Source organism: Papio anubis, chromosome 9 (genome assembly GCF_008728515.1).
Source record: "Papio anubis isolate 15944 chromosome 9, Panubis1.0, whole genome shotgun sequence".
Taxonomy (NCBI): domain Eukaryota; kingdom Metazoa; phylum Chordata; class Mammalia; order Primates; family Cercopithecidae; genus Papio; species Papio anubis.
This window is the reverse complement of record NC_044984.1, coordinates 76,738,699-76,754,889: the sequence shown is the minus strand read 5'-3', so window position 1 is coordinate 76,754,889 and position 16,191 is coordinate 76,738,699. Positions and strand designations below refer to the sequence as shown.

The window sequence follows — 16,191 nt, the reverse complement described above, 5'->3', positions numbered from 1 at the left end:
GGTTGTGGCAGTCAGCCACCCATATGGGCTTGGTGGAATGAAGATAGAGCCCCAGTGGTGTAGAGGTAGTGTCACTGACTTTCAGAACAGGGTGCACTCCTGATGTTACTCTGGTCTTAAGATGGCTCTGTGCTGTAGAAGCTTGGCATACAAGGCTAAGTGGGGGTGGGGAGTGCACGCATTGTACTCCTCATCTGGGACAATGCAGCTGTGAGGGTTCCTGGAAGCTCCCAAACTGGGCTCACTACTTATGAGGACTATGAGATTCTCCTATAGAAAGGATGGTAAGTGTTTGTTATGGCAGTAGGGGCTGGTAGCATTCTTCTGCTTACTTTTTCCCTGTAACAGGAAGTTTCTGCTGATTTGGGGCAGACCTCATCCAATCAGAGAAGATGGAGCTACAGAGGCTAGGTGTGTCCAAACTGCCCACCTGGACTTCTAATCACCACAGGTGCATCTCCACTTCCCTGCTGTACCCCAGTGCTCTCCATTCAACACTCCAGTCAAATCTCATCTGTATATTCATTGCCTTGTGTCTTTATTGTATGGGGTGACTGGCATCAGGCATCTGTAGTCAGTTGTCGTGCTGATGTCACTTTGCATTGTTATTTTGTGTGTGTGTGTGTGTGGATATTTCTGATCTGCAGATGATTGAGTCTGTGGGTACAGAACCTGCAGTTAGAGAAGGCCAACTGTATACTTCTTATGCATTTGTAAGAACAAGGCCATTTTTGGTTTGATTTGGTTTGGGTTTTTTTGCACACAGGTTTGCGTATGGTTTCACTGTTTGGAGTTCTCCCTTGGCTTTTTTGCATCAAACATACTTACAATGCCTAGTCTATAATATCTAGTTTTGGATCTCCTAAAACAACAAACTTTTTTTTAAACATTAGAGTAAAAAGGTGTTCTCACCTTTTCTCTCCAGAATACATTCAAAAGCAGCAAACAGAATGAGAAAGAGAAACAAAACTCTCTTTGTCAATATCAGAAAGAATTTGAAATCTTAAACTATGTATATTACAAAGTATAATGAAGGTAAAAGAGGGATGCAGAAAGATGTCAAGAGGAAATGCCCATGGTTACAGATCTCAGACAAAATCAACAGAACATATTTCTCTAAAATGTCTTATCCAGAGGAACAAAATCAACAATCTCTAGTTTGAAACAAACATAAATGATGACCAGCATGGTGCTTCCCAATTTAGCACTAAAGAAAACAAAGAATTCTTTGTAGGTTCTGGATATTAGCCCTTTGTCAGATGAGTAGATTGCAAAAATTTTCTCCCATTCTGTAGGTTGCCTGTTCACTCTGATGGTAGTTTCTTTTGCTGTGCAGAAGCTCTTTAGTTTAATGAGATCCCATTTGTCAATTTTGGCTTTTGCTGCCGTTGCTTTTGGTGTTTTAGACATGAAGTCTTTGCCCATGCCTATGTCCTGAATGGTACTACCTAAGTTTTCCTCTAGGATTTTTATGGTATTAGGTCTAACATTTAAGTCTCTAATCCATCTTGAATTAATTTTCGTATAAGGAGTAAGGAAAGGATCCAGTTTCAGCTTTCTACTTATGGCTAGCCAATTTTCCCAGCACCATTTATTAAATAGGGAATCCTTTCCCCATTTCTTGTTTCTCTCTGGTTTGTCAAAGATCAGATGGCTGTAGATGTGTGGTATTATTTCTGAGGACTCTGTTCTGTTCCATTGGTCTATATCTCTGTTTTGGTACCAGTACCATGCTGTTTTGGTTACTGTAGCCTTGTAGTATAGTTTGAAGTCAGGTAGCGTGATGCCTCCAGCTTTGTTCTTTTGACTTAGGATTGTCTTGGAGATGTGGGCTCTTTTTTGGTTCCATATGAACTTTAAAGCAGTTTTTTCCAATTCTGTGAAGAAACTCATTGGTAGCTTGATGGGGATGGCATTGAATCTATAAATTACCCTGGGCAGTATGGCCATTTTCACGATATTGATTCTTCCTATCCATGAGCATGGTATGTTCTTCCATTTGTTTGTGTCCTCTTTTATTTCAGTGAGCAGTGGTTTGTAGTTCTCCTTGAAGAGGTCCTTTACATCCCTTGTAAGTTGGATTCCTAGGTATTTGATTCTCTTTGAAGCAATTGTGAATGGAAGTTCATTCATGATTTGGCTCTGTGTTTGTCTGTTATTGGTGTATAAGAATGCTTGTGATTTTTGCACATTAATTTTGTATCCTGAGACTTTGCTGAAGTTGCTTATCAGCTTAAGGAGATTTTGGGCTGAGACAATGGGGTTTTCTAAATATACAATCATGTCATCTGCAAACAGGGACAATTTGACTTCTTCTTTTCCTAACTGAATACCCCTGATTTCTTTCTCTTGCCTAATTGCCCTAGCCAGAACTTCCAACACTATGTTGAATAGGAGTGGTGAGAGAGGGCATCCCTGTCTTGTGCCAGTTTTCAAAGGGAATTTTTCCAGTTTTTGCCCATTCAGTATGATATTGGCTGTGGGTTTGTCATAAATAGCTCTTATTATTTTGAGGTACGTTCCATCAATACCGAATTTATTGAGCGTTTTTAGCATGAAGGGCTGTTGAATTTTGTCAAAAGCCTTTTCTGCATCTATTGAGATAACCATGTGGTTCTTGTCTTTGGTTCTGTTTATATGCTGGATTATGTTTATTGATTTGCGAATGTTGAACCAGCCTTGCATCCCAGGGATGAAGCCCACTTGATCATGGTGGATAAGCTTTTTGATGTGTTGTTGAATCCGGTTTGCCAGTATTTTATTGAGGATTTTTGCATCGATGTTCATCAGGGATATTGGTCTAAAATTCTCTTTTTTTGTTGTGTCTCTGCCAGGCTTTGGTATCAGGATGATGTTGGCCTCATAAAATGAGTTAGGGAGGATTCCCTCTTTTTCTATTGATTGGAATAGTTTCAGAAGGAATGGTACCAACTCCTCCTTATACCTCTGGTAGAATTCAGCTGTGAATCCATCTGGTCCTGGACTTTTTTTGGTTGGTAGGCTATTAATTGTTGCCTCAATTTCAGAGCCTGCTATTGGTCTATTCAGGGATTCAACTTCTTCCTGGTTTAGTCTTGGAAGAGTGTAAGTGTCCAGGAAATTATCCATTTCTTCTAGGTTTTCCAGTTTATTTGCGTAGAGGTGTTTATAGTATTCTCTGATGGTAGTTTGTATTTCTGTGGGGTCGGTGGTGATATCCCCTTTATCATTTTTTATTGCGTCGATTTGATTCTTCTCTCTTTTCTTCTTTATTAGTCTTGCTAGTGGTCTGTCAATTTTGATGATCTTTTCAAAAAACCAACTCCTGGATTCATTGATTTTTTGGAGGGTTTTTTGTGTCTCTATCTCCTTCAGTTCTGCTCTGATCTTAGTTATTTCTTGCCTTCTGCTAGCTTTGGAATGTGTTTGCTCTTGCTTCTCTAGTTCTTTTAATTGCGATGTTAGAGTGTCAATTTTTGATCTTTCCTGCTTTCTCTTGTGGGCATTTAGTGCTATAAATTTCCCTCTGCACACTGCTTTAAATGTGTCCCAGAGATTCTGGTATGTTGTATCTTTGTTCTCATTGGTTTCAAAGAACATCTTTATTTCTGCCTTCATTTCGTTATGTACCCAGTAGTCATTCAGGAGCAGGTTGTTCAGTTTCCATGTAGTTGAGCGGTTTTGATTGAGTTTCTTAGTCCTGAGTTCTAGTTTGATTGCACTGTGGTCTGAGAGACAGTTTGTTATAATTTCTGTTCTTGTACATTTGCTGAGGAGTGCTTTACTTCCAATTATATGGTCAATTTTGGAGTAAGTACGATGTGGTGCTGAGAAGAATGTATATTCTGTTGATTTGGGGTGGAGAGTTCTATAGATGTCTATTAGGTCTGCTTGCTGCAGAGATGAGTTCAATTCCTGGACATCCTTGTTAACTTTCTGTCTCGTTGATCTGTCTAATGTTGACAGTGGAGTGTTGAAGTCTCCCATTATTATTGTATGGGAGTCTAAGTCTCTTTGTAAGTCTCTAAGGACTTGCTTTATGAATCTGGGTGCTCCTGTATTGGGTGCATATATATTTAGGATAGTTAGCTCTTCCTGTTGAATTGATCCCTTGACCATTATGTAATGGCCTTCTTTGTCTCTTTTGATCTTTGATGGTTTAAAGTCTGTTTTATCAGAGACTAGGATTGCAACCCCCGCTTTTTTTTGTTCTCCATTTGCTTGGTAAATCTTCCTCCATCCCTTTATTTTGAGCCTATGTATGTCTCTGCGTGTGAGATGGGTCTCCTGAATACAGCAGACTGATGGGTCTTGACTCTTTATCCAGTTTGCCAGTCTGTGTCTTTTCATTGGACCATTTAGTCCATTTACATTTAAGGTTAAGATTGTTATGTGTGAACTTGATCCTGCCATTATGATATTAACTGGTTATTTTGCTCGTTAGTTGATGCAGTTTCTTCCTAGCCTCGATGGTCTTTACATTTTGGCATGTTTTTGCAATGGCTGGTACCGGTTGTTCCTTTCCATGTTGAGTGCTTCCTTCAGGGTCTCTTGTAAGGCAGGCCTAGTGGTGACAAAATCTCTAAGCATTTGCTTATCTGTAAAGGATTTTATTTCTCCTTCACTTATGAAACTTAGTTTGGCTGGATATGAAATTCTGGGTTTAAAATTCTTTTCTTTAAGAATGTTGAATATTGGCCCCCACTCTCTTCTGGCTTGGAGAGTTTCTGCCGAGAGATCTGCTGTGAGTCTGATGGGCTTCCCTTTGTGGGTAACCCGACCTTTCTCTCTGGCTGCCCTTAAGATTTTTTCCTTCATTTCAACTTTGGTGAATCTGGCAATTATGTGTCTTGGAGTTGCTCTTCTCGAGGAGTATCTTTGTGGCGTTCTCTGTATTTCCTGGATTTGAATGTTGGCCTGCCCTACTAGGTTGGGGAAGTTCTCCTGGATGATATCCTGAAGAGTGTTTTCCAACTTGGTTCCATTTTCCCCCTCACTTTCAGGCACCCCAATCAGACGTAGATTTGGTCTTTTTACATAATCCCATACTTCTTGCAGGCTTTGTTCATTTCTTTTTCTTCTTTTTTCTTTTGGTTTCTCTTCTCGCTTCATTTCATTCATTTGATCCTCAATCGCTGATACTCTTTCTTCCAGTTGATCGAGTCGGTTACTGAAGCTTGTGCATTTGTCACGTATTTCTCGTGTCATGGTTTTCATCTCTTTCATTTCGTTTATGACCTTCTCTGCATTAATTAGTCTAGCCGTCAATTCTTCCACTTTTTTTTCAAGATTTTTAGTTTCTTTGCGCTGGGTACGTAATTCCTCCTTTAGCTCTAAGAAATTTGATGGACTGAAGCCTTCTTCTCTCATCTCGTCAAAGTCATTTTCCGTCCAGCTTTGATCCGTTGCTGGCGATGAGCTGCGCTCCTTTGCCGGGGGAGATGTGCTCTTATTTTTTGAATTTCCAGCTTTTCTGCCCTGCTTTTTCCCCATCTTTGTGGTTTTATCTGCCTCTGGTCTTTGATGATGGTGATGTACTGATGGGGTTTTGGTGTAGGTGTCCTTCCTGTTTGATAGTTTTCCTTCTAACAGTCAGGACCCTCAGCTGTAGGTCTGTTGGAGATTGCTTGAGGTCCACTCCAGACCCTGTTTGCCTGGGTATCAGCAGCAGAGACTGCAGAAGATAGAATATTTCTGAACAGCAAGTGTACCTGTCTGATTCTTGCTTTGGAAGCTTCCTCTCAGGGGTGTACTCCACCCTGTGAGGTGTGGGGTGTCAGACTGCCCCTAGTGGGGGATGTCTCCCAGTTAGGCTACTCAGGGGTCAGGGACCCACTTGAGCAGGCAGTCTGTCCGTTCTCAGATCTCAGCCTCCGTGTTGGGAGATCCACTGCTCTCTTCAAAGCTGTCAGACAGAGTCGTTTGCGTCTGCAGAGTTTTCTGCTGCTTTGTTGTTGTTGTTGTTGTTGTGTAGCTGTGCCCTGTCCCCAGAGGTGGAGTCTACAGAGACAGGCAGGTTTCCTTGAGCTGCTGTGAGCTCCACCCAGTTGGAGCTTCCCAGCAGCTTTGTTTACCTACTTAAGCCTCAGCAATGGCGGGCGCCCCTCCCCCAGCCTCGCTGCTGCCTTGCGGGTAGATCACAGACTGCTGTGCTAGCAATGAGGGAGGCTCCGTGGGCGTGGGACCCTCCCGGCCAGGTGTGGGATATGATCTCCTGGTGTGCCTGTTTGCTTAAAGCGCAATATTGGGGTGGGAGTTACCCGATTTTCCAGGTGTTGTGTGTCTCAGTTCCCCTGGCTAGGAAAAGGGATTCCCTTCCCCCTTGCGCTTCCCAGGTGAGGCGATGCCTCGCCCTGCTTCAGCTCTCGCTGGTCGGGCTGCAGCAGCTGACCAGCACCGATCGTCCGGCACTCCCCAGTGAGATGAACCCAGTACCTCAGTTGAAAATGCAGAAATCACCGGTCTTCTGTGTCGCTGGCGCTGGGAGTTGGAGACTGGAGCTGTTCCTATTCGGCCATCTTGCTCCGCCCCCCCATGTCTGTTTACTTTCTTATGCCTATCTCTTAATAAAGAGATTGATTAATAATCATAACAAATGTGATGATTATTTTTGATATATTTTTGTCTTTATACCAGGGATATGAACTGCATGCATACCACATTTACAGTATTGAGTCTTCTGAATTTTTTTCTGTGTACTTACTTTTACCAATGAGTTTTATACCTTCAGCTGATTTTCTTGTTGCATGTTAGCATCCTTTTCTTTCAGATTGAAGAACTCCCTTTAGCATGTCTTGTAAGACACCTCTGGTGGTAATAAATTTCTTCAGCTTCTGTTTATCTGGGAAAATATCTCCCTTCATATTTGAAAGATAGCTTTGCTGGCCACCATATTATCGGCTGACAGTTTCTTTGGCACTTTGAATGTCCTCCCACTTCCTCCTGGCCTGAATTTTCCACTGAGAAGTCTGTTGTCAGATGAATTAGAGCTGCTTTTTTCCCTTGCTGCTTTTTTGATCCTTCCTCTTTTACTTTTGAGGTTTTGATTATTATATGTGTCAGAGTAGTCTTATTTGGGTTGAGTTCAAAAGTCTTTAACCTTCCTACATTGAAGTATTTGTATCATTTTCTGAGTCTAAAAAGTTTTCTGTATTATTTCCTTGAATAAGCTCCCTATCCTTTGCACTTTTTCAACTCCGTTTTGAAGGCTGCTATAGTCTGAATATTTGGCCCTTCCAAACCTCATGTTGAAATTTGATCCCCAATGTTGGAGGTGGGGTCTAATGGGAAAAGTTTAGGTCATAGGGGCAGATCTTTCATGAATAAGTTATTGCCCTCCCGGGTTGGGGGATAGTGAGTGAGTTCTTGCTCTATTAGATTCCACAAGACCTGGTTGTTAAAAAGAGCCTTGGCACCTTGCCTCTCTTTTGCTTCTTCTCTTGCCATGCGGTTTCTGCACATGCTGTCTACACTTTGCCTTCTGTCATGAATGAAAGCAGCTGAGGCCCTCTCCATAAGCCAAGGAGATGTTGGGACCATTCTTCTTGTATAGTCTGCACAACTGTGAGCCAAATAAACCTCTTCTCTTTATAAATTACTCAGCCTTAGTTATTCCTTTATAGCCGCATAGAAATGGACTAATGCCATGACTTAAATTTACTCTTTTGAGGTTATTTTCTAGGCATATTTCATTCTTTTCTTTCTCTCTCTCTCTTTTTTTTGTCTCCTCTAACAGTGTATTTTCTAATAGGCTCCGTAGGCTGTAGGATAGTCTCTTTCAGCACTTTGAAGATATCACTGACTTCTGGCTTCCATTGTTTATGCTGAGAATTCAACTGGTAGACTAATTTAGTTCCTTTGGGGGTATTCTGCTTCCCTCCTTCACTCCTCTCACCTCTGGCTGGTTTAAGAATTGTCCCTTTGTCTTTATTTTCAGCAATTTTACTCTTATGTGTCTAGAACTTGTTTTCTCTTTACTTCACCATAAGATTTGTGTACTTCCCAAATCTTAAGATTGATATATTTTTGTCAGGATTGAAAAATTCTTACTATTGCTATTGCCCCATTCACTGTCTCATCTTCTTCTCAGACTGCAGTTAACATGTACGTGAAACCTATTCCCTGTATTCCGCATAGCTCTTAGTCTTTGTTTTCTATTCTCTAGCTTTTTTTTTTTTTTTTGATGCCTCATTGTAGATATTTTGTTCTGACCTGCTTTCAGTTCATTCATTATTTCTTTAGCTGTGTCTAAAGTTCTGTTAAGACTATCCATAGATTTCTTGATTTTAGTCATTTTACTGTTCAGTTCTAGAATTTTCATTTAGGTTTTTTTAAGGTTTTGGTTCTCTTAAAATAAAATAAATAAAATGCACATTTTATTTCAATGTGCATATTGAGCATAGCTCTTTAAATTAAACTTTTAATTTTAAGATAATTATAAAATCACATGCAGTTTTAGGAAAGAATAAGGATTGGTGTACTCTTCATCTGGATTTCCACAATGTCTCACGACGGTAATATTCAGGATACTGATGTGGATGCAGCCAAGACACAGAACACTTCCATCACCACAAGGATCACTCATGTTGCTGTTTTACAGCCATATACACTTCCTGCCCACTCCACCCTCAATTCCTACCTCAGCAACCACTAATATCTTGCCATTCTATACTTTTGTCATTTCAAGAATGTATATAAATAGAATCACACAGTGTATAACCTTTTGGGATTGGCTTCTATTCATTCAGTATAATTCTCCGGAGATTCACTCAGGTTGTTGTGTGTATCCACAATACTTTTGTTTTATTGCTTAGTATTTCATGGTATGGATTATTACAGTTTGCTTAAATACTCACTCACTGAAGGACATCCGGGTAGTTTTCAGTTTGGGTGACCAGGAATAAAGTTGCTATAAACATTTCTGTACAGGTTTTTGTGTAAAGGTAAGTCAGCTTCTATTGATTATTAAAGGTCTTTGTTATTGTTGGGACTTCCATATTCCCATGTGATCTCCACTGACACCATGATAGGGGTTACCTTGTTACTGCTGAGTGATGATGAAAGTCCTGACTCTCTACCAGGCCTTCCTTGATACCAGCCACCCTAGTGGGGAAAATGAGGGGTGTCATATTATGGCTGGGTGGGTAGGAAGTACAGGCCTCTCACATGGTCTCTATGACACTGTGGTACTGGTATTGTGTTAATTGTTGGATAAAAGTCCTAGTTTCCTACTCAGCCTTATCTAATACTACTCCACAAAGGGGTTATAAGGGAGTTCCATTACAGCCTGGCAAGGATGGAAGTGTAGGCTCTTTACTTGGCCTTTGTTGGCATAGGTGAGAGTGGAGTCACAGGTATTTCTGTTTTGTTTTGTTTTGTTTTTTGCTACAGTATGGCAGTTATGCATAAAAGTTTTTCTAGGCCTGCCCGCTTCCTGGTCTTTCAGTTTTCATCTGAAATTTCTTTTTTTCCTGTGCCTACGGTGGTTCTGGATTACCACCTTTTTCAACTCCAATCCTGGGCTGTATGAAACAAAAAGAAAACCTGGGGGACTCATACTGTGTTGTTCTTTCAGTCCAGAAACCGTAGCCAGTCTGCTCTATTCTCTTTACCTTTTGTCTTTTTTTATTCATTTTATATATAATGTTCAGGGGATTTAGTTGTACTTAGCAGGAAAAATAGAGAAAAGTATATCTATTCAATATTTCCAGAGTTGAACTCTCTCAAGTATAATTATTTTAAGTCTTTCTCTGGCTTTCCTAAAGGTACATTTCTGTTGACTGTAGTTTATCTTGGATTTCGGTCATGTTGTCTTGTTTCATCACATACCTGGTTATTTTGGATTGGTTTTGTAAGGTACTCTCTCTCTCTATATGACATTAGTGATCATTTGAGGCTTAGATTTACATCATTTTGTCCAGAGGCAATTTATTTCCTGTACGCAGCTAGCAGAAGCAATTTGAAATACTTTAATCATAGCTTGAGATAATTCAAAATGGGGCTTTAGTCATTTCAGGACTGTTCTAGTTCACTCTTATTCTTACAGTATGAATCTTTAGGGACCTAACTCAAAGTATGAGTGGTTTACTTAGCTTGCTCCTGAGTCCTCACCAGACCATGAACTCTAACTTTTGTTTCACTAGAACTATCTTTCTGTTGAAAGCTGTGCTCACCCTCTCTGCTGATGGGTGGACAGTTGTCTATTCCAGAACTGACAGATGCAGTCATAAAAGTGCAGCCATAAAAGCTGGGGAAAGTGCAGCCATAAAAGCTGGGCTTACTTCTCTTGAAATCCCATTTCCTCTTTGATTTTTGTCCTATAATTCTTAACTACTTCAATCGGTCTCTGATGTTCTCAAATCAATTAAAAACAAATTTAAACACACACACACATGCATGTGCACACACATCTCCAGCATTGTTTTGTTTCCTCAGAAGTAAGTTATTCCTAATTATTTAGTCTATCATTGAAAGCAGGCTTCAATCATTCTGTTTGGTTTTCACATAAGCCATCCTGACTAGAATATAAATTTCTCCTGTGTGGAAACCATTACCTATGCATCCAGAATTCTCAGGACCTAACATGTTGTCTGACACACAATAAATAATTGCTGGATTAAAAAAAAAAAGAACATGTACAAATCTTGATAACTAATTATGTGGTCTGATGATAAAAGTAGAATCAAATATCATTTCTAGACTCTAATGTTTGATAATGGTCATGCCATTTCCAGAAATAACACCTGTTTGATAGAAGTCAAGAGAAAGAAGAAAAGAATAGAATTGGTGGGAAGAGAACATTGGTTTTGGATGTAGCTGACCGATGTATTTGTGAGGTACTTAACTGACGTTATTCTGATGAAAATGAGAAAGTGGATGTGGACTTCTGAAAAAGAGGTGGAAGCTAGTTACATACTTCCAGAGTCATTTGTAGTAAGAATCCTAAGAGAAAAAGGAAATATAAAGAGATAGGAGTTGCATATATAACATTAAAGAATGGCTAGATATACCTAGGGGATGGAATAATAATTAAGAAACTGTAAAGAAAATAGATGAGTGTTCAGAGTAGAAAAATGAAACCCAGAGAATATAGAATAATGGAAGATAATGAGGAAAAGATTTTAGAGAAAAAACAATTACCGACTTGGTCAAATGTGACTGAAGGGTCAATGGGGTTCAGGAATTGAAAGTCTTCTAATAAATACGAGCTATCTTCTGAGTATTAAAGGAAAGCAGGAATGTAAAGCGTTGGAAAGTGTTGTTTTTAAATGAGAAGAAAGGTTTAGAAAGGAACAGAAACAAATTTAAGAAGTCATAAAGGAAATAATAAACACATGAACAGATCTAAGGTCTTTAAAGAAGGCAGGTAGTAAATATTTGAGTTGACACGAATTTGCACAATTTTATGGCTTTTTTTTTCAACAAGGTTAGCATCTTGGGGTAAATATAAGAGAAGGAACTAGTTTTCAGGAGTACATGAAAAACTCAGTTTTAGACATTTTGTTGACATGGAGAGAGAGAATGGAGACTGAGATACAGATTTGGGAGTTATCTACATCGAAATGACAGTTGAAAACAGTCTGTGTAAGTACTTGAATGTAGCAACTTCTATCGGTAAAAAGTTGATATTTTTTCTTACAGAGAAATAATAGCTAATCTAAAAATCCCTTTTATATCTTTTAATAAATATGAATTGACTTTTGAGAAGCTGAAAATTGCCTTATTTTAATTTGTAGAATAATCCTGTTATACCAAATAACTATCAGAATCCTAAAATTGTAATTAGCAAGACAACATTCATAAAACCTGCCAGACTTACAAATGTATGCTTGAATACAACAGTTGTTGAACCAATATTATGAAAAAAATTCTCCCACCCTTCCCTTCTCTGTAAAAAGAGTGCATTATTTAGGGGCAACAGGAACAAAACAAAACATATGCAGTGCTAGTATTCTACTGGCAGAGACCTGAAGGGCTATAATAGTTGCTTATGATCAATATCTGTTCTGATTAGAGTTAAGCGTTTATGCTGTACCGGATGTGAAACATTCTAAATATAACTCTTGTTCATATAATATCATCACTGAACTACTTAACATTTTAATACTTCAAAAATTCTAAAATACATTTTACATAGACTATTTTATCATTACAACAAGCTTTCAGGACAAGAAGAAATCATTAGAGCCTCCACTTTAATGATAATTAACCTAAGATACAGTTGTTGTATACTTGTTACTGACATTATGCCCAAATTCAAAGTTGCTTCTACTAATAACAGTGACCCTGCATAAATTCACCTGAAGACTAAAAGTCACTTTACTTACAATATAACATAGTTATTCTTATTAAAATAAAATCCTCATACCATTTGGTGATGCCATAACAATCTTTAATAATATCCTGAAGAACAGCACGATAGAAGAGTGATTCAGTAGGCAGCTGAAAAAAATGTAGACATATATAAGCACAAGAAACAAAAAAACAGAAATAAAATAAATACTAGAATGTTGGAACCAAAGTGAATGTCAGAAACCTTTGTTGCTAAACACAGAGGATGACTTTATAATTTTTCCATTACAAGTGAAAGTGTTACCCTGAGGCTAATTCTCATTGTGAAAGTAATTCTGAGGAAAAAAAAAAAAAAAAAAAGAAAGAAATCATAAAAGAAACAGTAGTGAATAAGAAAGAAAAGTTACAATCAATGAACAATAAGCTAATGTCCAAATGAAGTCCTTATCAGTTAAAAATGAGAAATACTTTCAAGACCAACCAAGTCAGCTCTGGAGCATTTAAGAGTCAGGAAGGATATATGTGAAAAGGAAGAGAATGTAGATTTGTCTTAATGGAGGTGGAATAAAGATAATAACAGCTAGGAGTCACACCAACAAAGAAAGATACTACCCTAAGTAGAGAAATATAAAGATATGTCTGACGTCTGAAAGACAATATTGGTTACTATAGAGTTGAAAAGTAGAGCCTTAGAAAGAACATAGGATAAGAGATTGCACTCTTGGCAATGCTTCACTTCTTGCAGAAAGAGATATGGGAGATGTCCCAAAGGTTCAAAGGTTTTTGAATGGAAAGAGGCAGTAGCTGAAGAGAAGGGCTCCAATGAAGTATGATAGTTTCAAAAGAGCAGAAAGTAAAACATTACTATTTATAAAAGAGCATTTCACTGCAGCAACAGAATTACTTGAACTAAGAAACTACAAAAGTCACCAAAACCCTATGCACATCCCCACAGATCTTGATATAGATAGTACAGGAACATCCAACACAAAATAATGTCAGCAACAACAACCCAGCGTGCATGCAGTTATTATTTTTTAAAAAAATGAGTAAGAATAGAAGGACGTCAACTATACTGAATGCTTTTAAGAAGTCAAATAAGGTAAAACTGAAAACTGTCCAATGACTGGTAAAGTTTTAAAGATAAAATTCAGTGAACTGCATATATCCATGGAGCCACCCTTTTGTAACTTTTATTATCCTGTGGAGTCTAAAACTGTTATTTTCACATGTTTGCAACTAGAACAAATATGTTTGAATTCCGATGGAGTTTATAGCAAAATAAATTTTTCACGCTCAGGCAGAAAACCTACTTTACTGCCCCTCTCCCTCATCTAACATTAACTTCCCATACTGTGCTGCTGAGACTACAAAAACTAAAAAGTTGGGAGCTGAGGGTCAATCATTTTTCTTACATCTTCCCCTGATGGCATTGCCCTCCGAAGTCACTAGAGAAAAATCACACTTGTAGACTCTTAGAGCATTGTGAAAGAATACGGGTTCTACTACTGGAAAGTAGGAATAGTGGGGATAGTGTTACAAATATCACAGTCCCCAAATAACTACTAAAATAATTCACTGAAGGTAGACTCATATACATGTTTGAGTATCCACACTAAAATTTGTAACTTTTCAAAGGCAAAATTCTTCTATAAAATCTCTTTCCAAATTTGTCACAAATGCCTTCACTTGAGAAGAAAACTATTGATTTCAAAACTTAACTTTCCTCAAAAATTATACCAAAATATTTCATTTAGAATTTCTTAATCTCTGGATATATTTTCCATTTTAGATTTTCTCATCTTGAGTAACTATTTTCTACAACACCAAAATCTCTATTTTGTCATTTGTCCCCCACTTCCTTAAAAATCCTTTCATTTATCTCACAAAAATGCTGAAGTACATTTTCATATATTAATCCCTATTCTTATAACATTTTATTGAAATTCAAAGTCACTTCGGCAAATCTAGTATTGCATGAATTGAAATATTAGTACTATAAATGGCTTACAAAGTTCTTAACTTTTTGTTTGACTGGCTATAATAGGTAAGTTTAATTTTATATGAAACTCTTAAAATAGTTAAAATCTCTTCTTCCTCATGCCTTTGAACAAATTACATTAAATGGTATCAAGGTAACTTTGAAATAAATATGTATTTATATTGTTATTAAAATCATTGTAAAATACAACACAAAAGAACATGAAGTTCATTTTAAACAAGAACATAAATAATGGAATGCACAGAAAAATACAGCAGAACAGAATAAGTCATCATTCTCAAGTTACTCTGAGTAAGAGCTTTACAGCTGTTTCCTAAGAGAAAGGGAAGAGGTTATAAAATGCCTTCAAATGTGCATTCCTGAAATAACTAAGTTGGACTATCTATCCTGGTAAATACAGATGGGTAAGGGGAAAGGGAATCAATATCTCCTGAACAGTCTGTGCCTGACTATTCCAAGAATAAACTGGATGTGGCTCAGAGTTTACTTTATTTCTCTTAAGTGATACATTAACTTAACATTTTAATGTATTTTTAAAATTGGAGGGAACACAAAGTGTATACCCTTAAAGCATGTGTATCAGACATGCATTTTACAGGTCTAGTGGAAAAAGCACTAAGTTGGAAGTCCGGGCTCTGCAATTAATTAAGGGAACTAGAACAAGCTATTAAACTTTTGCTATATATCATCTTCATGTAGGTTTAGGATAAACCAACTGATAAGATTGAGTGTAAGAATGAGCAAATACTTGTAAAATTAAAAAACACCACACAAATGCATTGGAGTATTAGGATAAAAGCTCTTTTCCCCCGGACCCCTAGAAAACCGTTAAGTTGATAGGTAGTATAGTAGTTAAGAGCTTGAATTCCAGACTCAGAGATTCAAGTCTCTCAGTCTTTGTTACCTTACAGTCTCTTCATGTGTATCATAGGATAACAAGAGTACATACTATATAGTACTATGTACTTATTATCTCAATTGATGAGAAGATCTTTAAATAGTACTTTGGTAAGCTCTGTGTCAAAATTAGCTATTATTTTCATGATCATCATTATTAATTATCTATAACAGCAACAACAGTTGACATTTATTGAGCACTTACTATGTGCTAGACATTGTTTTAAGCATTGTACATTTTTCATTCATTTCATCCTAACAACCCTATAGGAAGGTATTATTATTACTCCTATTTCTTCCCTATTTTACAGAAAAAGAAATTAAGCTACAGAGAAATTATGACATGTGTTCAGGCTCATTAACTAGTAAGTGGTAAAGACATGATGCAAACCAGCAGTTTGTAACTAAAGTCCCACTCACTTGAAGTTCCCAAACTCAAATGATATGCTCTAATACCAATGCCTTCAAAAGAATCAGATTTTATCAATTTTAAGATAGGCACAGTGAATATATTAAAAATATAATTACATACAAAATGCTTAACAATGTTCCTGGCCCAGAGTAATCACTCAGTAAATGATACTTGTTATTAAAATTATTTTTTTAATTATTATTTTTAACAATTCAAATTGACACATTAATGTTCCTTGAACAAAAGCAAAATAAAGATTTGTAAACTTTAGGTTAAATTTTAAAAATTTATGAAAGGGTCCAAAAACTCTTTAAAAAATCCTGAATACAAGGTAAAGAATAAGACAATTACATGGATATTTGGGGGATTATATTTAACTTCTATTTCTAAGTGCAAACTCATTTGGCTACTGCAACTAATGGCTAATCAAGTCAGTAAAGAAAAAATTTATCAATCAACTGAAGTATGTGTTTTGGACTACAGTTAAAACAATGTACTGAATAATATAGGTTATCTTTGCTTGAACTAAGCACAAAAAAGCCCAATTTTCAACAATAGCATTCTTCAGAAATATTTATAGACTGTTTAGCATAATACCAAGAAATTAGTA

The 16,191-nt window shown here is 37.4% G+C and overlaps 1 protein-coding gene across 4 annotated transcripts in view; it reads right to left on the bottom strand.

Annotated features, from left to right (window-relative positions):
* METTL25 (methyltransferase like 25) overlaps positions 1-16,191 on the bottom strand; it is a 119,551-nt gene that overhangs the window by 29,435 nt on the left and 73,925 nt on the right. Inside the window, exons 8-12 of one of the 4 annotated variants that reach the window (XM_031650642.1) lie at positions 12,347-12,420; positions 7,925-7,940; position 7,640; positions 5,151-5,177; positions 4,977-5,027 (exon numbers count right to left, since the gene is read on the bottom strand). In XM_031650642.1, coding sequence (XP_031506502.1) covers positions 4,977-5,027; positions 5,151-5,177; position 7,640; positions 7,925-7,940; positions 12,347-12,420 — 169 coding nt within the window. Of the gene's footprint in view, positions 1-4,976; positions 5,028-5,150; positions 5,178-6,819; positions 12,421-16,191 lie in introns of those variants that run through there. The other 3 variants (XM_031650639.1, XM_031650641.1, XR_004176135.1) reach the window with 3 other exon arrangements.